Source organism: Juglans regia, chromosome 15 (assembly GCF_001411555.2).
Source record: "Juglans regia cultivar Chandler chromosome 15, Walnut 2.0, whole genome shotgun sequence".
NCBI lineage: Eukaryota > Viridiplantae > Streptophyta > Magnoliopsida > Fagales > Juglandaceae > Juglans > Juglans regia.
In genome coordinates this window covers 6,425,551-6,447,763 of record NC_049915.1, presented here as the reverse complement: position 1 = coordinate 6,447,763, position 22,213 = coordinate 6,425,551, and the positions used below count along the sequence as shown (strand labels likewise).

Below are 22,213 nucleotides of genomic sequence, written 5' to 3'. Positions count from 1 at the left end.
ATATATATAGGTAGTAAACTGAATTTATATAATATACAACAATTTGAAAAAAAAAAATAATACTTAGAATGGAACTAAACTGGACCAGACCGATCAAAACCAATTGACGAACTGGACGATAAAAAACCTGTTAGTTTTTATTTTAATATTCATGAAATTGATCTGTTTGACTTTTTTACTAGGGGTGACAATTCGTGTTTTTGGATCTTGTCAAATTATGAACATTCGGCTATATACATTAACTCGAACCTGATTTATTAAGCTATATGTGTCAAACTTTCAAATCTTAACTCGACCTGTTTAGATAACAGGCGGAGTCATGTCACCCGTTTTGTTCCGTTTAATAATTAATAAAAAATAGGTCAACACTACATGACTCATTTAAAACCGTTCATGTAAATGGGTTTAACTAACACACATAATCTATTTGACCTGATTAATATAATTTCACATAAAAATTAAAATTTATATTTATTAATAGCCACAATATATTAAAAAAATAAGACTACCTACTAACAAAATATATTAATATTTTTCAAATTTTAACATATAATAAAACTAATATTATAAACTATACAATACCAAATATGAGTGTAGGTTCAGAATTACAACCCTAATAATAAAAATATAAGCATATTGAGAAATATTAATATTATAGCACAATAATAATAAAATTATAATTTTGAAATAAAATCTAAACAAGTTGATTTTGAGTTAAGCGAGTTGACCCATTATTGATCCGTTTATAAATCGTGTATTAACGGATTAACCCGTTTCATCAAAACCTATTAACATCAAATTCAAACTTACTAATTTTGTATCTTATTCATGTGAGATTCACGTATCGTATAACATGTTATCATCTCTATTTTTTACAATAGTATTCTTAAAAAGGGTCAAATCAAACTGATTTTATCTCTAACCATAATACTCTTTCTAAAGTCATAAAATCTTTAATCTCAATTATTTTTATTTAACTCCACAAAACTTTTATCTAATAATTTTCCAATGTTTTAGAACATAATAAAAAAAAATACAAAAATCAAAATAAATTTTACATAAACCAAAGATTAGTTGCAAAGCCATTATTTGAGTTTTTATGTTTTTATAAGTTGAGACTTCAGTCATTTTGTAATGTTGATATCTAAATTTCAAGAAACTCTCGAATAGATACCTACGAAAATTCAACAAGCCACGTGTCAGTCTCTAATTAGTCAACACATGGCATCAATATCCACCTTAGCGACTCATAGACTAACACGTGATGTACGAATGCTATTATGTCAATCACGTCATTAATTTTCTAAAAATAAAATTAACGAAAGTACTGAATTGCAAATTTTTTTGAAATTCATATATCATATTTATAAAAATAAAAAACTGAAGCACCGAATTAAAAAAAAGGGGAAAATGTTTAGACTTATTTGGAGAGTGAAATGAGATTATAATTTTATAAATAATAATAAAATAATTTGTAAAAAATAGTGAGATAGTTTCAAATAAATATCTTTTAGATTTGAAAAAAGAAAAGAAAAAATTAAATAAAAATATTATAAATTTAAAATATTGTAATCATATAATTTTATATTATTATTTTTATTTAAAAATTAGAAAAAGTTATAATTATTTTTTATTTAAAAATTTAAAAAAATTATAAAAATTAATTTCAAAATTTTATATTTAAATTATATTTAAAAATAAGATAAAATGATATCAATAAAAATTTTATATCTCAAAATGAACCGAAAAAAGGAACACACAAAATGTGCATTTCATATATTTCTTTTAATATAAAAAAAAGATATAAGAAAATACAAAAATAGGAAAACTCAAATACTAATTTTACTATCAATCCTAATTGAAAACAAAAACTATCATTAAAATATCTTTTTGAAGTGACTTTCGAAAATGAATTTAAGACGTAACCTAACCCCAACTAAACCGTACAAGAGTTTTTTTTTTTTTTTTTAATTTTTCAATAAATAATTAGCGTAAAATAAATAATGGACGCGAGTGAGAATCCCTGAAAGCTTCAACCCCATGACTTTTCGGGATAAAAAGTTAAAACGAACACGATATCTGTCTTCTTAGACTGGTTTATCAATCGAAGTAAGCAAACATTATAGGCCGGTGGATGCTCAGAAAAAAAAAAAAAAGAGAAAAGAAAAGAGAATATGCCGTAGTTATGTTCCTCAGAGACATTCCCAGATGCCAAGCCGGTCTCACAGTATATATAGGTTTCCTTTGATTTATACTCTCTTTTGCGTTTATATATCTGCTTTCTTGCGCTTTCACACTTCTCTTTCTCGCTTAGTTTTCTCCCCGGTCACCGCCTCTTTCAGGTACACCCTCTCTCTAACCTTTTTCTCTTGGAAATCTTGTGGAACTCTGTTCGTGATAATCCTCCGATTATATGCATGCATATGTATTAGTTTTTTTTTTTTTTTTGGTGTGTGTGTGTGGCGGTTATGCTGTTTTCCCGAGTAACGTCGTTTTATTCTCCTGTGAAGCGAAACCTAAAGCTCTCTTCCGGGGATTAGGGTTTCGATTCGTCATTGATTCGAATTTTCAATTGAACTACGTGGCTAAGTTGACGTGAGGTTTGTTTCGATTGTGAAAAACAGAGAAGAACAAGCAAACTTTGTTAGACATTAATCAGACGATTTAGCATGTTTTACTCTGCTTGCTTAGCGACCATAGAAAGGGTGAATATGTAATTGTATATTAGTATACGAGTATTTACTATAATATGCATTCATCATGCATTCTACACGTATAACGGTATAGTTTTTAGTTTGAAAGCTCTTCATAATTTAGTTTGAACTGTGACTCGTGGTGCATTTGTTGTTTTATATTGTTGGTTTAAATTTTTTGAGGATTCTATTGTAGAATTAGTTGTTTATGGCTTTACTCAACGTAGTTGCGTGTTCCAATTAATAGTCACTGTTTGCTCCTGTTATTTTTTGAGTTGAAGTTTGCAGGATTAATTTATGGAAACAATACTAATAGTGCTACTTGAAAACTCATGTTGTGGATAGGTGTGAAAAAGAATAAAATCAGAGCATATTTTTGTCCTTAGAATTCTGTTTCTTTTTAAGTTGAATTTGCCTGTGCTACGAGGCATATAAGTCTGACGTTAATGATGATCCAATAGAAATAAAAATTAGACCTTTATTTTAAAAAGAGTGGAAGCAACACAATCAATATCAATAACATGTTGTGACCGGTTAGGCTTGAGATATGATTGGCTAAACTTAAGGTCCCACAAAAGATGAAAAGTGCTTACCTTTAAATGGGATGATCACGCAAAAATGAAAGTTAGACGGTAAAAAAAATGAAATTTTTTTTATTTTTTATTTATTTATTTATTATAATAATTAATTATCAAAAAATAAAGTTCTTGATTTCAAAACGCTTTGTAGTCCTCCGTAGACATTTTTAATGTGACGGAATTGCCTCACTTTATTGATGTGACATTTTGATAGTGATTCATGCCCCCTCACAACAATCCGTCTTCATCTTTTCCATACGATTTCTTGTAGCCATTACTGAGTTCTTATATTGTTCTGTGCTTTGTTTTACACTCGATAATCCTGTATTCTTAACAATCAATGTAATCCTCACGTTCTAAATTTTGATGATACAAATTTGTACTCAGGATTCTGGAGCCTGTTTCTATGGTGGTTTTGGTACTCCCAAAGTGGCTTTTACCTGCAAGGCTTTGAATTGAGTGAAGTAATCTGAACAAGTACAAAGCCACATAATGGGATCTGATAAGCAGTCTGTTGGTTTACTGGATACCCTGAGAATGGAGAGGGTTAGAACAATTCTAGCTCCGACATATCCATACCCACATGAGCATTCCCGGCATGCCATAATCGCTGTTGCTGTGGGTTGCCTATTTTTTATCTCATCTGACAACATCCATACTCTCATAGATAAGTTGGACAGCAATATTAAATGGTGGTCTATGTATGGCTGTTTATTTGGTTTCTTTTATTTCTTTTCGTCGCCATTTATTCGGAAGACTATTAAACCAAGCTATTCAAATTTCAGTCGGTGGTAAGTGTTTACTTTTACTCCCATCCCATCCCAATAAGTTTGCTTCTCATATTCCAATGTTCGGTCTATACATACTTTGTTACTCTTATCAGTTTTGTGAACCATTAGAACCAGCACGTATTTATAAATTTTGAAACTTCTGTAGGTACATAGCCTGGATTTTAGTGGCAGCTGTGTATCACCTTCCTAGTTTTCAGTCAATGGGAGTGGATCTGAGGATGAACCTGTCTTTGTTTTTAACAATATATGTGTCATCTATTTTGTTTCTTATTGTCTTCCACATTATCTTTTATGGCCTTTGGTACATTGGCCTTGTCTCACGCGTCGCAGGGAAGAGACCAGAGATCTTGACCATTCTTCAAAATTGTGCTGTAAGTTTTGAAGAAGCTTTTGGTACCTTCATATCATACTGCAGGCTTGTGGAATTCCATATAAAGCTAAATATCGTGTCAATGCCCTTATTTTTGGTGCAGGTTCTTAGTGTAGCCTGCTGCGTATTCTATAGTCATTGTGGCAACCGTGCTATTTTGAGAGAGAGGTTGCCTGAACGAAAAATCTCTACTTGGTTTTCTTTCTGGAAGAAAGAAGAGAGAAACACTTGGTTCGCCAAATTCCTCCATTTGAATGAGTTGAAAGACCAGGTCTGCTCCTCTTGGTTCGCTCCGGTTGGTTCTGCGAGTGACTATCCACTTTTGTCCAAGTGGGTTATCTACGGCGAGGTACAGCTAGAATCCACTATAATTTCCACATGCATACTCTCTCTCTCTCTCTCTCTCTCTCTCTCTATTGTTGATTATTTTTTCCATTTCCTCAGCTAGCTTGCAATGGCTCGTGCACGGGTTCATCGGATGAAATTTCTCCCATATACTCATTGTGGGCTACATTTATCGGCCTTTACATTGCCAATTATGTAGTGGAAAGGTCAACAGGGTGAGTGGCACATCTGTGGTTGATTGTCTTGTAGTAAAAAATATCGTTGATTGTTATTTCTTCACATCAGTAGGAATTAAAAGATGTACTTTCTGGATGCAAACCAATGTCGAGGTGTGTTTCTTAATAAAGGTCTCCATTTCTGTATGTTAACTCCAACTAATAGGAATGACTGAAACCGAGTATTTTTTTGTCACTTCTTTTTTTCTCCTTGCCAGAGAATTAAAGGTGTATATAGGTGACTCCTATGTAAGTGAATTCTATAAGAAGGTTGTTGTTTTTGTGCTAGCCTTTTGCATGATTAAGTATCCAATTAGAACCTTTGCTTTTATGGTAATTTTTCTTGGTTCTGGTTCAATGGCATGAACCATTTGATAGATAAAAGTTCTTGTCCTTCTTGATTATCCTGTGGAGGATAAGGAAAACTTCTAATTAAGGAAAGCCCTGTTAAGGAGGAAGCAATAGAGGGATCCTTTTATGTTTGTCCAAAGATGTCAGCATCTTCAGATAGTCTTGCCATGTTAGATGAGGCTTATTTCCCGTATTATGATCATTTAAGATAACTTTATGCTTGCATTTACATCTGTATTGTTCTTCCCCTCTGGTCCACTTCATTGATGTCTGACAAATCAACAGGTGGGCTCTTACTCATCCTGTGTCAGTTAAAGAATATGAAAAGTTGAAGAAGAAGCAAATGAAGCCTGATTTTTTGGATATGGTTCCTTGGTATTCAGGGTATGTATTCACTTATTTTTCTCATTTTGTTTACTTATTTTAGGGCGAGAAAGATGGTTTTCAGCAAGTCGTTTATACTGCCAAGATAAAATTAGTCTTTACCATTCTGGTGACTGTTGGTGCAGAACTTCTGCTGATTTATTCAAGACTGTTTTTGACCTCCTTGTATCAGTAACTGTCTTTCTTGGTCGCTTTGACATGCGTATGATGCAGGTATAATTCCCCATCTGATACTAGTTGTATCAACATCTTGTGTTCGAAATTTATTATTTCAAATTAATTCCTTAAATTACTGTTTCTTTTTCCCGTTCACTATATGCTATTTCAGATGAACTCCTTGATATGAGATAATTAATGAGCATGGGGATCCATATAATAACTTTGTATTTTCTATGAACTTTATTACTCTTGTGCTTATTTTCTCTGGTGCAAATGAGATCCTCTTTTTAGATAATAGTTCCATCTTGATTTTTGTGTTGATCTAATTAATCTGTTATCTTCCTATTTATCCCATCATTAGGCGGCTATGAGCAAGGTTCAAGATGGAGCAGAACAAGGTGACCTTCTTTATGATCAATTTAGTGAAAAGGATGATCTATGGTTTGATTTCATGGCTGATACTGGTGATGGTGGCAACTCATCTTATGCGGTGGCACGGCTACTTGCTCAGCCTTCCATTCATCTCACGAGAGAGGATTCTGCCCTTACCCTACCACGTGGCAACTTGCTACTTATTGGAGGGGATCTAGCGTGAGTGAACGACTCTTTTTCATGATTTATGAGTGACATGAGTGCATCAATTATTAGATTCAGTTAAACTTACTCCCAGCATATAAATTTACTATTTCAAATAGTCATGATCGACATTGGAACCCTTTTCAAGTAGATCATCACCTCCAATGGTCTTGATGATGTGTTAAATTAAGCAATGAATAATTGCAAATTGAAATCTTTCAGTCGTAATTGCTCAACAAAATTTGATATTGAACATCTTGAAATGAAATTGAGTCTTAGTACTTGTGATTGTTAAAATTCAGAATTTTCTTTGTCCAGAATTGGTTATCATAGTGGCAATTGTCTGGAACTGAATTGACCTGAAATTAAAAATTCCATTTTGAAAGCAAACTGACATCATGGGACCACTGAAATCAATTTTAGAGTTGGTTACAAGCTTTAGCCTTAGACTTTAACCATCTTCAGTACCATGACCTATTAAACATAATACAAATCACCATAATACTTATCATAGGCACCACAACTGTTGCCTCCATATTTTGTAGCTACACTCTGCACCACCTCCCTTCTGCTGCCATATTGATTCAATTTTGCTGCTGCCTACATTTTATTGGCAATTAGTTGGGTAAAGGGGTGCTGGATTTAAGTTCTGCACTCTTTGATGAGTCCCTTTGTTCCTGTTACAATGAACTTGGTGGAAATTTTTTTAGCTTTTCACAGGCTTCCTCTGTGCAAACTTTAAGATCAGCCTGCCGTAGCTTTTCTCTCAAGATCTATTTTTTTTTAAAGGGGCTGTTGCTTAAGAGTGCTAAGATCTGTATTAATGCCTAGTGCTTTGGTCCTCCCTCCCCACAAAAAAATAAAAGAAAAAAAACTTTCCATATTTGTTCAACCATCCACATGCTCTGAAGCATATCTATTTTTATATGTTTTCTTATTTAGTACCTACATGAGTAAGATTTTTCCAGTGTTCTTTAGGTCAAACGACATCTCTTCACCCCAACAAGGGGTGTAAGGTATGGCCAATGGCCGACCCCTGATAGATGTATGAGTTATGTTTAACAATTAAATTTCATTTGAGCTCAGTTTAATATTTTAGCTCTATTGTAGGTACCCAAATCCATCAGTTTTCACATATGAAAGTCGCTTCTTCCGTCCTTTTGAGTATGCTCTCCAGCCCCCTCTATGGTACAAGCCAGAGCATATAGTTGTAAACAAGCCTGAGCTACCTTGTGAGGTGCCTGAGCTGAAGCAATATGATGGGCCTCAGTGTTTTGTTATTCCCGGAAACCATGGTTAGTCTTAGTTCTCAGTTTGAGCCCTTTATGTTCTAATCCTCACGAAAGAGAAGTTCTCAGAACTGACTGTTACTTTTTTAGGCCTTGAATTTTTCTCTTTAAGAAGCCTTTTATGTATTTTTTTTTGTTTACAATTTATGTGGTGTAAGAATAATTATTTCAATACAGATTGGTTTGATGGTCTGCATACCTTTATGAGGTATATATGTCATAAGAGCTGGTTGGGTGGGTGGTTTATGCCTCAAAAGAAGAGTTATTTTGCCTTGCAACTCCCTAAAAGGTGGTGGGTATTTGGTCTTGATCTATCACTCCATGGTGATATTGATGTGTACCAATTCAAGTTCTTTTCAGAGTTAGTAAAGCAGAAGGTATGCCTCTCCTTGTTTTTTTTTTCTTTGATTCAATATGTTGCTTCAGTGAATGAGATTGTGGGGCACCAGCAATCTTACAAAATGGAATGCTTACTGCATGAGAATTGTTTTATGGTTCCCCCGTTTTCTATTATCTTAAACTGGTTGGAGATGGCTCTGACACTTATACTCTGGAGTTTAGGCTTGCAGTTGATTTATTCTGTCTAGCATTCATGTTAGTCATACGAGATGCATACGAAACTTGTGTTAAGGTGCTGTCATGTGTTTGACAAATACAGTGACAACAATGATGAAGGGGAAGATTCTTGCATTATGAAACTTATTTGATTTATCATGATCTATGCCATTTCGAATTGGTTAACAATTTGTTATCGTAAAATAGGTCTGAATATACATGTCTTGAAACATCTATTTTTTTCCTAAATAGTTTCTTGAGATGGCTGCTTGCAAAACTGTTCATGATTAACTACACTTCTTTGCTAGTGAAAAATAAAGCATTACATTTCTTTGCTATTCTATCGAGTGGCAAGCACTTATATACTAAATGGCAAAGATTACTCTTTCCTTTGTAGACTCCTAAGGTTTTGCTTTTCTTTTATGATGTGCAGGAGACTTTCCTCTTTAAAATTAAGACTTGCTGGTTTATTTTTAATATTATAAATTTACAAAAGACACAGATAGCCTTCTATTTGTCTTGATTTTTTGGCAATTGCCATGTTTGATATTCTTTCTTGAAAAATGATATGCGTGTCTATGTCCATCTATTATATGTTGTGCTAATAGTTTATTTTCTCCTTGAACTTTTTGCCTGGCTGACCCTAACATGCTGATCTCACCTTGTTTGGACAAGGTTGGAGATGAGGATTCTGTGATCATTATAACGCACGAACCAAGTTGGCTTCTTGATTGGTATTGGAATGGTGTTTCTGGAAGAAATGTTTCACACCTGATATCTGATTATTTGAAAGGTAGGTGTAAGCTTCGAATGGCTGGGGACCTACATCATTATATGCGCCATTCCTTTGTTAAATCAGATGGACCTGTTCATGTGCAACACCTGATTGTAAATGGTTGTGGCGGGGCATTCTTACATCCCACCCATGTCTTCAGTAAATTTAAAAAATTTCTTGGAGTTTCCTATGAGTGCAAAGCTGCATATCCTTCCTATGAAGATTCAAGCAGGGTAAGTTTTGAATGTCTTTTTTGTGCACTTCCATTTACCTGATGATATCAAGTTCATAAATCTAACATTTTGCTTTTTAATAAAGTTGTGCTATAATGTATGTCTTATTTGATGCAGATTGCATTGGGCAACATTCTGAAATTTCGAAGGAAGAATTGGCAATTTGATTTTATTGGTGGCATAATTTACTTTATATTGGCCTTTTCTATGTTCCCGCAGGTGGGTCTGTGTTCTGTTGTTTTTGCGTTTTTAGATCGATGGTAGTTTCCTTGATTTCAGGCATCTTTGCACTTAGACAAGTAGGACATCTCTCTCTCTCTGAGGAGCAATAGTTAATATGTTTGCTTACCTAGCACAGACTAAATATAACTGGTTATTGAGAGGTAACTTTTGTTCTTCCCCTTCCTTTTTAGTGCAATCTCGGACACATCTTGCAAGAGGATTCCTTTTCAGGTCTCTTGAGGAGCTTCATTAGCACAGTATGGAATACTGCTGTATACATGCTCGAACACTCCTATATATCATTAACCGGTGCTACACTATTGCTAATTGTAGCAATTGCATTTGTACCCCCCAGAGTGTCTCGGAAGAAACGAGTGATAATTGGAGTTCTTCATGTTTCTGCACACCTGGCAGCTGCTCTAATTCTTATGTTGCTGTTGGAACTGGGTATTGAGACGTGTATCCGGCATAAACTACTAGCAACCTCGGGTGAGTTCTCTCTTCCTGTTATACATTACTTCTGTGAATGTCTGCCAACGATTGAAGGATTACCTGCTTTAATTGCCTGTATGTAGATTAGGAAAGTTAATGACATTACGGTAGTATCATTATCATTTTGAATATTTGTAATTTTAGATAATGGCAATTTTTCTTTTATTCCAGGCTATCACACTTTATATCAGTGGTACCAATCAGTAGAAAGTGAACACTTTCCAGATCCAACTGGCCTTCGAGCTCGTATAGAACAATGGACCCATGGCCTGTATCCAGCATGTATTAAGTATCTTATGTCTGCATTTGATGTACCCGAGGTAAGAGAGACTGTGCTTCAAGAATTGCTTCTTTTTCTTCTTCTTCTTCTAGTTAAGAATATTCATGAAGAAGTATTATCAGGTTATGGCTGTCACACGAAGTAACATATGCAAGAATGGAATGGATTCGTTTTCTCGAGGGGGTGCTGTGATATATTATGCTTCTGTCTTCCTTTACTTTTGGGTCTTTTCAACCCCTGTGGTTTCATTGGTGTTTGGAAGCTACTTATACATCTGCATTAACTGGCTTCAGCTACACTTTGATGAAGCCTTCTCTTCTCTAAGAATCGCTAATTACAAGGCATTCACACGGTTTCATATCAAACCTGATGGCGATCTTGAAGTTTTCACCCTTGCTGTTGATAAGGTGAGTGGGAAACCACTTTCAATCAAATGATTTTTCTTTTTTCTTTTCGTCCCCGGTAAACTATTTTTGAATCACTTCTGTTTACCTAAAAAAAAAAAAATATTATTATTTTTACTAGGGCTAGATTAAGTTTGTCTAAGGTTCAGCCCTTGTGGTTCATGTAGGAGTGAAGGCCTAAACTAATAATTCAATAATAATAGTTGGGGCTTTTCCAGTTACTCTACTCTGATTAGGGACTTTAAAGAATCTGCTTCTTCCTCTTAACCTGTTTTTATTTTTGAACTAAATTAAACTGTTACACGTCTCCCAAATAGCTAAAGTAAATGCAATTAGTAATATGTTGTTCTTATCTTGGTTTTGCTCCTCTTTTTGTATTGTGGCATTTATGTTTTGACTTGTTAACATAATTTTGATTGGTCCCACTATCTTGACTCAAGCAGCAAAAAACCAATCATCAGCTTTTTATGCTGTTTTAGAGGGATGGATCAATTGATAAGTCAAAAAAATATAAAAGAGTCATCTAGTTTCAAAATATAGATTCAATGGATGCTTGAATGCCAGAGATTTTGAATTGGTTATTTACCTTTTGAAACTGGTTAAATAATTTTCTACGCTGGAGAAATTTGTGATTGCAAGGAATGGAGATATGATAAATTGATGCGTGCAGAATACAATTAGGAAGACGTTACCTCCGAATTATAGTGCCACCCAACATCAATGCTATATACTACTTTAGCTAATTCATATTGCTACCCACTGACAATCAGGTCCCAAAAGAATGGAAGCTAGATCCTGACTGGGATGCGGAGGTCAAACAGCCACAGCAATTGAACCACCTCAGAAAGTTCCCTAGCAAATGGAGTGCAGCTGCTGCTCAGCACGATCCAATTCACACTGTTAGGATTGTTGATGAATTTGTTATACAACAAACAGTTAAATCAGATATTGCAACCAGTAATGGATCAGTGCTTTGCTGATCCGAGCTGCTCAAATTGTAAGATTTATTTCCTCACCATTGAGAAAGCAAGTAAGAAAAGAAAAGGAAATAGAAAATGACATGGTCTAGTTCTGGAGTTCCTTTCTGTCAGCTGTCTGCGGCATCCAAAAAGGGGTGCCGAGTCTGCTATTCGATTAGTCTCAGTTAAGCCTAAGGTGTGTTCTTATCCTCTGCTAGACGATCTAACTAATTTACTACAGACTACTTAATAGATTATTGTACATAGAAATATAAGGTGACACTTCAATGTTTATTCGGTAAGATATGCATCTCAACATGTTCCTCAGACGTCTTGAAAATTACACATAATCTGGTTCTTTCGTTTAGATTCGATCCATCTCTCTTTGCATATTGTTTTTGGTCTCAAAAGTTCGATTGAAACGATGAAGATACCCCCGTTTTTTTTTTTTTTTTCATTTTTACCTACTCTGGATTTTTCGAACACATTTCTGCTTACCCTTGATGTAAAGTGTTTTTATCAAATTGATTCTTGAAAATAGGAAAAAAGGGGTCATTCTTCAAAACTTGAATGAGATATGAATGCTAACGTGGCACGTTTTTCTCCTATATCTTCGCCGGAAAGGCCCACTTTTCAAATTGTCATCAGGAATGGACGCTCCAACTCCAATAGACTCAAAATAATGGACTCGGAGTGGAGGATTAGTATTACTGTTGCTTTTCTACCCCTCAAACTGAGAAAAAGAAACATGAAACCAACTTACGAAATTCTTCAAAGTTATAGCGAACCCATTAATAATCGAATCCATACAATTAGCTAGGAGGTAACAAACAAGATGAAGCGCACAGAGGAAGTCGAGCACCAACTCTTGGGCTCTGAAATTATCACATACACCTAGCTCTACTCTTCGGCTCTGCCCAAAGAATGTAATCTCAAAAGCATATTTCAAGCTTGAGGCTTCTCGATGCTTGGAATGCAACCATGGTTGTTGTCAAATCAACAATCACAGCATACGTTCGGCAGAGAGAAGAGGATACAAAAAATGACGCCCTTTTTTAGGTGGTGTTTTCAATGAAGAAAATTCCTGAAGTGCAAGTAAAAGGTTGAGAGAATGGGAGTGGAAAGCAGAATGGAAATGGAGTTAGGGTCTTAAGAGGACGTCAGTATTGTTCCATTTACCACACAGGGTTTGGTTAGGGCATACTCGTGTTTGCTCCCTGGACCTTCATTAATTTTATAGAATGATTTTGTGTCCCTCCAAGAGTTGGGGCCGCGGGATTGTAGAAGACAAAACTCGATTTGTGCTTTTTGGTTTGAAATTTTTAAAGCTCTATCTATTATGAAAACCTCTGAACGATGGGCGCTGACCCTAATACAACTGAGTTTGGATCTCAAACTTATCTCAATTCATTATTATAATTTTTTCAAATCCCAACACAAAATATAATAAACAATTCAATTTTTTCAAATCATAAAATAATAATAATATTAAAAAATAATATTTTATTATCTCAACTCAACTCAACTCAACTCACTTCAACATCCAAACACACATCCTCAGCCTCTTCTAAGCAGTTTGCATTTTTTGCCACGGTAGTGAATCAAAGAAACCTCACCTCTTGATACTCTATAGCTCTAAACAGCACCCTAGAAGGAACATTACTAGCAATGGCTTCCATCTCTCTTTCACGGTCTCATTTTCTCTTCGTGTAAGATTCAATGGACTTGGCGGTGGTTTCTTAGAGGATTTATTTTGGAAGTTTCCCAACTTGCGAGAAATATTACTCTCAATGTTTGGTGAGGTGAGATTGAATGTGAAGCCCGGGGTGGTAGTTGTTGGGTTTGTAGAGCCTGGTATGTTGTTGTGGCAATCCAATTTGATGACCCAACCCGCCAAGATTTCGTCACAGTTTTTTGGTAGAGTTCCAATGTGGTTTGGACCGATACTCCTGGGAAACATTTTTGCACTATTTTTTATTCGGAAAACGCTAGACAGAAAGTTTGTTCGAAGTTCACACAACATGTCGCTCTAATGAAGTTCAAGCAGAGAGTTTGTTCGAGACACGCTTGACACTCAACTCGAGCGAATAATGCAGAAAAGTAAAAATTATGACTTCTACCGTGTGACATTATAAATATGTATTTAATAAACAGTATGACTGGTTTTGAACAGTGAATTTTGCCCCAATGTGTATTTTGTTATTCTTCAATATAATAAAATTCTCTACAATTCTGTAGACGTAAGCACGTTTTCAAACCATATTAATTTTATGTTGTGTGATTGATTGTTCTTGTTTGCCTTTTACTTTTTGTCCTCATCGTTTTCACAACAACAGTGACCTTTAGGGCAGTGCCGACCCCTCACGTACTTGCCATCAAGTTTAGGAGGGTTGTGACTAGGATCGCGCTCCATAAGGTTCTCAACGAGTCCGAACTCGTTAAAGGGAACACCGCATCCTGTTTGAAAAATTTCCGTGTCCGTCATGGGTCACGATGGTCCTAACTTCTAATAATTTCTAAGAAAGTAGAGATGCAGAAGTATTAATTGGGAAATCCGTGCATGTATGTAGAAAATTAGAAAGAATATTAATATTGGTCACTATACCCATAGCCATCAGCATATATACAAACGTGGACCTAAAAATCATGATGCGTTGACCATTCAAAATTTGAATTTTCATGCATCGTGTTGTAAAAAAATAAAAATAAATAATGTAAACCCCAGTTTATATAGAATTTCCATTAAATTTAATCAACTTTCAAATGAAAAGTTGAAAACTTATAAAATCAACCATTAATTGTTATTTTTTTAAAGTCATTAAATATTGTTTTTTTTTAATGAAAAGGATAAGCTTTATACCATTTTTTAGACTTGCTAAAGATGATAAGTTTTACATACAGCGGCGGACCTATGAAAAGGTGGGGGCGCAAAAGTTTGAAATATATATATATATTAATTTTTTATAATTTAATAAAATTATATTAATTTTATTTTGTGTTGACCCCTTATAAAAATTATCTTAGCTCCTTCTATAAAATTATTTTGATTTTATAGATTAATTACTTATAAGTCAAATTAGATTCAATACTTGATGATTTTATTTCTTTAAAAAAAAGCAAGTTACAATTTTAGAGATTCTGTGTTTCTTTTATTTGATATATTTGTTTGAGTGTCTTTATGTTATTTCAATGATATATTTTTCTTGACATATCATATATTTTTTTAATTCATAGATTATATTAAACGTTTTTTTATTTTTATTTTAAATCTTACTATCATATTGTTCTATACCGTAAAAAAAATTATATAGAAATAGAATAAAAAATATTTTATTATAATTTTAACTTTGTTAGGTTGCGTAAAACAAATTTCTGATTCCGCTACTATTTACATAAGATCATGAAAAATGTTGGACTAGTAGATATGAAAATGTTGACGATGAGTGTTCAATTAATTAGTCTACTTTTGTTTTTTTGAAAAAAGTCTAAGACTTAAATAATATATATACAGTTAATTGAAGAATTTTTTAATCATCCTGATGATTAAATTAAAACAGCAAGTGACACTCATGTGTTGAACGAACTAGATAGTTTTATTTGTTGGATCTATGTGAGTCAGCCGGAAAGGATACCTTATCGTCAGCCATATGACGTGAAATTTCCCCAATTTATCATCTAATATAATTTGAACTCGACAGCGGGTTCAGTTTTGTTGTAAATCTTATTAATAGAGAAGTGATACAGTTAAAAACACTTCACAATTAATGCTCTTCTAAATTTAACGAATCTTATAAAATTAGTTCCCTTAAAATTTATTTTTATTATATAATTTAATGTATCACATTATCAAAATTATATGATATATATATCTATTATATTATAATAAGTGGTTATCTAATTGTAAATAGTAATTTTGTTATTTTTCTATTAAGTACATTAAAGTCATGTTTTACCAAAAGATCCTTAAGATTCTTAATTATTTGACGTGTAGCTCTCTTGTAGAATTTAATGAAATATCATATTTTACGAAAAGACTTTTAATAGCCTCGCGACATATATGAATTGACATTTATTTTTCTTATCCTTTTTGTTTCAAATTTTTTAAATAAAAAAATTAAAATGACTTTACTCTTTAGAACAAAAATACTTTAGAGCATTCTCATGATAAAATTCAACTTTAAGTAAATTTAACTAACTAATAACTTAAAACAATCAATATATAATATTAATTATTAATTTAATTAGAATATAATTATTATAAATATTAATATTTAATATTATTAATTTGATTAGAATATAATTATTATTAATATTTTAATTAGTAGAACTATAAAATGTGATAAAAATAAAAAATAAAAATATTATTAAATTAAAAATATTTTATTTTTATATAAAGGGTAAATATATAATTTAATATGAATGTAGACCAATACTCATATTTTACTGAAGTTTAAATTTTTTTTAATCTTGATTTTTTTGCCTATTTTTAATCTTGTATTTTTTTTCAGATAAATAAGGTAATGATTATTTTATTTTATTTTTTTATTTAAATTATTATATCATGTGCATCTCATACTAATGCATCCAGTACAGTTGCCTAGTATGTATATATATATATATATATATATATATGAAAGAAAAGAAGCCTTCCTTCAGCTTATAGTCTTCATTCTTCAACGCGTAACTAGTCTAAGGGTAGGCTTGGGGTGAGATGAAAATTTTGTGTTTTGTTTTGAATTTTAAAATATTAAGTTTTAATATTATTATTATTTTAGGATTTGAAAAATGTGTATTGGAATTTAAAAAAGTTGAATTGTTTATTATATTTTGTATGAGAATTTAAAAAAAGTGTAATGATGAGATGAGATGAGATGAGAATTTTATGTTTGGTTTGAGGTCCCAAACCTGCCCTAAGTCCACCGGAGCCATGCGTAACGCGTAACCAGACATAAAGTGAAAGCTTTGAAGAAAATGGTAGGGAGGGAGAGAGAAACAGTACTATTTTATTCCCTCATAATTGTCTTACGTTGTTAAGTTCTTCGTGCGTTTGATTATATATATATATACATATATATATATATAGACAAAAATATTTAATTCAAAATATAATTAAATTTCAACTTACATCTGTCCTTAGATTTCGCCTTCAGGCTTCAACACGAATTTTCCACACCTAATACCGCGTTGAAGTAGTTTTATTCGTTCCCATGTGCAGACTAATCAGCCCGAAATAAATATACTTCCCATCGTCAGCAGCATGACACGTGCAATCTCCCAGTTGGTTGAATTTTTCCAACCAAATTAGGGGTTCTATTCCATGTATCTATATCTACTAATTAATTCCTCGTAGATAGCGCGCAGGTGGTTGGTCAGTCGGTCTGTTTCTTCTAGAAATTAAGTCAATGATTAATTTGAAGAGTCAGCTAGTCCCGACAAATGGACAAACATTCTAAATATTAATATTTCCCATTTCTACTTTCCCATCACTGACTAGTCTGATCGATCACGTGTTTATATACTACGTACGTTCTTTGTACGTGTATATCAATATAGATAAATCGCACAACTATTTTTATAATTTACCGTAAAAAAAATTACATATTTGCTTTTTTATAAAAATAATTATTTTTTATCAAAATAATAAATTCTTGTTATAAATAATTATTTTATAGTAAATAATTTTTTATATATGTTTATTTATTTTATAGTAATTGTTTATATAATAATATTTTAAAATAAAGATATTTATATAAAATAATATTATTTTTATAAATTATTTTATAAAAATGACTCTCGATAAAGTTAGGAATTTATGCCTGCCAGCAGTTGTCCAGAATGGAGCAATAGAGAATACACTTCGGATATTGAAAGACCGTTGTTATTTAAGGCATTTTCATTGGATTAACTAAAGGTTAAATCTAATGAGAATTTAGTTATTAGATCATAAAATTCCTCACATTAAATTAACTATATTCTAAATATAGTAAAGTCTAAACTAATTTTTAAATTTAGAACATACTATTCATTCATCAAATCCTTTTTATATTATTTATTTCTCTCTTCTTTTAATATCAATTATTTTTCTCTCTATTTTAAATGATAATTGAAAAAATATAATTAGAATATAATTACTAATTAATATATAATATTATGAATAGTAAAATATGATAAAATAAAATAAATTCATAATTAAAAAAATTAAAAAATTTTCAAAATTATTAATTACTCATTAGTATATAATGAATAAATAGATAATTCAATTTGGAGATTTGATTTGAATAGTTAAAGTTAAATTCATCTTATATTATTTTATTGTCATATAATGAAAAAATGACTATTTCAATGTAGAAACTTATGTGAATGTAATAGTTAAATGTTAAATTCATCTTACATTCATGAAAAATGTAATTTAATTTAACTAATTTAATGAGAGTGCTCTAAGTCTCATGCATTGTATATCATAATTTTTTATTTTTTTAAAATTTTTTTGTTTTTATTTTTTTAAAATAATTAAATTCTTTTACTTATTATCTATATACTACATATTTAATAAAAAAAATTAAAAAAATCATAAAAAAATAATATATAGTGTATGAGATTTAAAAATAAAATTTTTCATATCGAAAATCCTAAACTTTCGTAGCTTTGAAAAAAAAAAAAAAAAAAAAAGAAAAAAGTTTGACGGCAATGATGGCGGGGCAAGGCTGCGACAATCCAGAGAGCGCGCGACAGACTGGAGTGAAGAAATGAGTTTTTTTCTTGTAATATTTTGTCCGGTTTCGAAATAGAAGAGCATATATTTGGAATGTGATTCATGCATTGAGAAGTTAAAGAGATGCTTACGTGTCATTTTGTTATTAAAGGGTTGAAAACATTGATTTACACCCCATCCAGGTAGAAGGTGATCACATTTGAAATAAATAAAAAAAATATTATTCACGTTCACGAGACTAGCTTTGGATATTGCATCAGTCCCGGTTTGGCATTAGCCAAAACACATCTCACGTGTGACGTGTTAATCGATTTTATCGTTTGATTTTTTTCCTTTAGTTACAATCGACAGTTTAACGTAAAAGAGAATACTTGAAGAGAGAGAAGTGAGAGACATTAAGGAGAGAATTAGAGTTTGATCAGAGAGAATACTTGTAGAGAGAGAGGAGTTTGATGAGAGAGAACTGATAAGAGAGAGATAGAGGGGTTTGATGAGAGAGAACTAATGAGAGAGAGAGTTTGAGGAGAGAGGGAGTGGTATGAGAGAGATCTTGCAGAGAGAGAGAGGTTGAAGAGAGAGAAAGCTTGATGAGAGAGAGAGAGGTCGAAGCTTGATGAGAGAGAGAGGTGATGAGTATTGGGAATAACTGTATATTTAAGACTAACTCGAAGTATAGTAGTGGAAATAAGTAAAAGAAAATACTGACAATCACAGGGAAACAACACCAAGATTTAAGTGGTTCGGCTCAAAGTGAGCCTACGTCCATTGGTGAGGACGGTATCAGAGCTTTCACTATCAACAAAGATGGAGTATAGAAGAATAATACAAAACTTCTTTCACAAAGAAGTTATCTCTCTAGCTCTTTAACTTCTCTCAAGAAATCACTTAAAACAAACAAAAAATGATTTCTGAAGTCTTAAAACAAAAGGGGGCGCCGTTTGATATTTATAGAAACAGTGAGAATTCACTTCTGTGAACATTGGCTTAAGCGAACTCTCGAGCGAGCGTAGGTTTTGGACATTTCGCTCAAGCCAACAAATGAGCGGGTGTCGAGCGAAGCTCTCGGACTGAATATCGCTCGAGCTGAATGTCGAGCGAGTGTCGAGCGAAACTCTCTGTCTGATTTCGCTCGAGCTGAATGAACCTCCGCTCGAGCGAACATACGACATAGCATTATTTCAACTGAATTCAAGCCACCTCTTAACAATGAGAAAGAGCTTGAGGAGTGAGAGAGGTCGAAGAGAGAGAAAGCTTGATGAGAGAGAGGTGATGAGAGAGAGAGAGCTTGAGGAGAGAGAGACGACTGGATTTAGATAGTGAGAATATCTAAAAAGTGTTGAGAATGTTTATAAATAGTAATGAAAAAATAATAATAGAATATTAAATAGTAGTAAAAAGATGTGAAAAGTAATGAATAGTAGAAAAGTAGGTGAAAAGTAATAATAAAATAAATAATAGTAGTGAGAATGAGGTACTCTTACTACCCAAATGTAGACGAGAGAGCTAATGAGAGAAGCATTGACATTTAAAAAAAAAATATATATATGTAGTGTACATCGAAACAGTTACGGATCCCTAGCAAAGCTCGAGATACAAACTATCTCATCCCAATTGTACGGATGGTTTCATCCGTGTTTTCTCATCTCATATGTAAGTTACATCGTAGAGCATTTCTAATTTTTATTAGATTTTTTAGAATCATTATTCATTCCCTAAATTATTTTTATCAATATTTTATTTATTTCAATTAAATTAATTATTCTTTCAATCATCTACACTTTCTCTTATATTCATATTTATTGTAGTTTTAAATAATTTAAAAATAATTTAAATAACTACGAAAATATAAAAAAATAAAAATACTAAAAATAATTTAAATTTTTATTTAAAATATTCAAGTAATAGTTCAAAACATAAGAAAAATGGTAGTGATAGCTAACCATCCACTACCCAATTACATTTTAATTTTTTTTATTATTTCTTTAAGTATTTTTTTACATCCTTAATTACTAAGAAAAAATTTAAAAAAATATATAATTTTACTAATATTTACTTCCTTAATCATTAAATAAAATTAAAAATTAAAAAGGAAATCAAATACAAATTATGTAGTAAATAGGTAGTAGTAGGATAGTAACCTTATTATTATTCATATAATATTGAATAATTAAATTTATAAATAGAAGTGAGAGAAAAAAATAATAAAGAAATAATAGAGAAATATTATTTTAATAGAATAGAAATAAATAGGAAATGAGACGTAAAATTTTTTTAAAAAATGAGTAAAATAAAAATAAAATTGAGAAATATATTTTTTAATTAAGGTTTTATTTGGTAAATAAACTTATCTCAGCTCATTATTATAATTTTTTATTATTAAATTAATAATAATTTAATTTTTTTAAATTTTAAAATAATAATAATATTAAAATATAATATTTTATCACGTTAACTTAACTCAATTTAATGTTAAAACGCAATCTAAATTATAAGAAATTTGACGGGACCAATGTGAATGCTGACCATCTAACTTTGCAGAGACCGGACTGAGTCACTGAAGGCTTCTGAGTCTGACAGCCCATGTGAAACTTGACTTTCACGCCTTGCTCACTTTCTCAGTAATTCGAATTACAAATTCATAACATTAATGTACAAATAGTAAATAGATGTGCAGTAATTGGAATTAAAAATATTAGAGGGAAAAAATATTCAAGTTTTTGAATAAATATAACGTGATATTATAATATTCAATTTTATTGTTAAAATATCTCGTTTTCAATGTCTTAACCTAAACGGTTATCGGTATGGTATTTAAAATATTGATTAAAATAGATTAATTTTTAACATTTCATGTTTAAATATCGAGATACGTGTTATTTATAAAAAAAAATTGAGATACGCGTTTGATATGAAATTTACAAAAATTACATGATTAGTTTAAAGGTGACGATTTATAGTTGTTCGATATTTTTGAGAAAAATTTATGAAAAGTTAAGAATTTCAGGTAAGCGGGATTCCTGTACTAGACTTTGCATAAAAATAAATAAAATGGCTAAGGTTGATTTTTAGAAAAATATGTATGTTTTGTTATGAAAAGAAATTTGATACAACCTCAATTATTCGTTCTGCATGATTTATGAAATTTTTTATAAGAATAAAATATTTTCTGTCATGACTGGTGTAGATATGAGCAAAGTTTTAGTATTCTGTTTTTGCACTATGCAAAATAGTGAATATGAAAAATTGTGCATATATTATATTTTTGTGATCTAATTTTGTTCTATTTTGTTCTGAAAATGTTTTGTACTCTAATATGATTTGATATTATTTTTGAAACTTTTGGCAGGACATTTTGTTTCTATTATGTTCTGACCTTACCACGGGTGTAAAATTGTGGTCTCTATTTGGGTTGGTATCAATTTTTCTGTTTCTAATGCACTCACTTTGAAAACAAATTGGTTTTATGTGTAGTCTTTTCTATGTGCACACCCGAGGTTTCGAGAATAATAAGAGAAACATTCACATTCTGTTTCTACTTGATTGGTCACTGGGGTTTGCACAACCCTACCATAGGGGGTTAAACATGAAATTATGTTCTGATATGATGTTTTAGTTATGCTATGCCAAAAGAATTTTGAATAAGAATATTTTTGAACTTTCGCTCTAATATTTTTGATAATATGTTCTGATTCTGCATATTGAAAATAAAAATATTTTGTTTTGCATTCTGAACTCTGTAAATGCTCATGTTTGCATATTAGTATATGTTATCTGCTTACTGAGTTGTTGATAACTCACCTCTTATTTCCATAATATTTTTCAGACGATTA

General features: G+C 31.8%; 1 protein-coding gene across 2 annotated transcripts; it reads left to right on the top strand.

The window, feature by feature from the left end:
• Positions 1-2,087: 2,087 nt before the first annotated feature.
• LOC108992354 lies at positions 2,088-12,000 on the top strand. 2 transcript variants are annotated; one of them, XM_018966892.2, is made up of 16 exons: positions 2,088-2,237; positions 3,659-4,062; positions 4,208-4,433; positions 4,536-4,781; positions 4,877-4,992; positions 5,629-5,727; positions 5,853-5,940; positions 6,248-6,477; positions 7,573-7,757; positions 7,929-8,128; positions 8,982-9,314; positions 9,432-9,533; positions 9,728-10,025; positions 10,200-10,348; positions 10,431-10,715; positions 11,483-12,000. In XM_018966892.2, the coding sequence occupies exons 2-16, from the start codon at positions 3,764-3,766 to the stop codon at positions 11,690-11,692; spliced, it is 3,066 nt and encodes a 1,021-aa protein (XP_018822437.1). In that variant the 5' UTR covers positions 2,088-2,237; positions 3,659-3,763; the 3' UTR covers positions 11,693-12,000. The 2 variants fall into 2 exon arrangements, with proteins under 2 accessions (XP_018822437.1, XP_018822436.1); XM_018966891.2 differs by having other exon boundaries at positions 2,088-2,342.
• Positions 12,001-22,213: the final 10,213 nt, after the last annotated feature.

Bases quoted from the DNA above. Each gene is read 5' to 3' on its own strand.
- LOC108992354 (XM_018966892.2), top strand. From the start codon at position 3,764: ATGGGATCTGATAAGCAGTCTGTTGGTTTACTGGATACCCTGAGAATG. The intron at 4,993-5,628 runs GTGAGTGGCACA...ACAAATCAACAG, and splicing joins GTAGTGGAAAGGTCAACAGG to GTGGGCTCTTACTCATCCTG. The intron at 9,534-9,727 runs GTGGGTCTGTGT...CTTCCTTTTTAG, and splicing joins CCTTTTCTATGTTCCCGCAG to TGCAATCTCGGACACATCTT.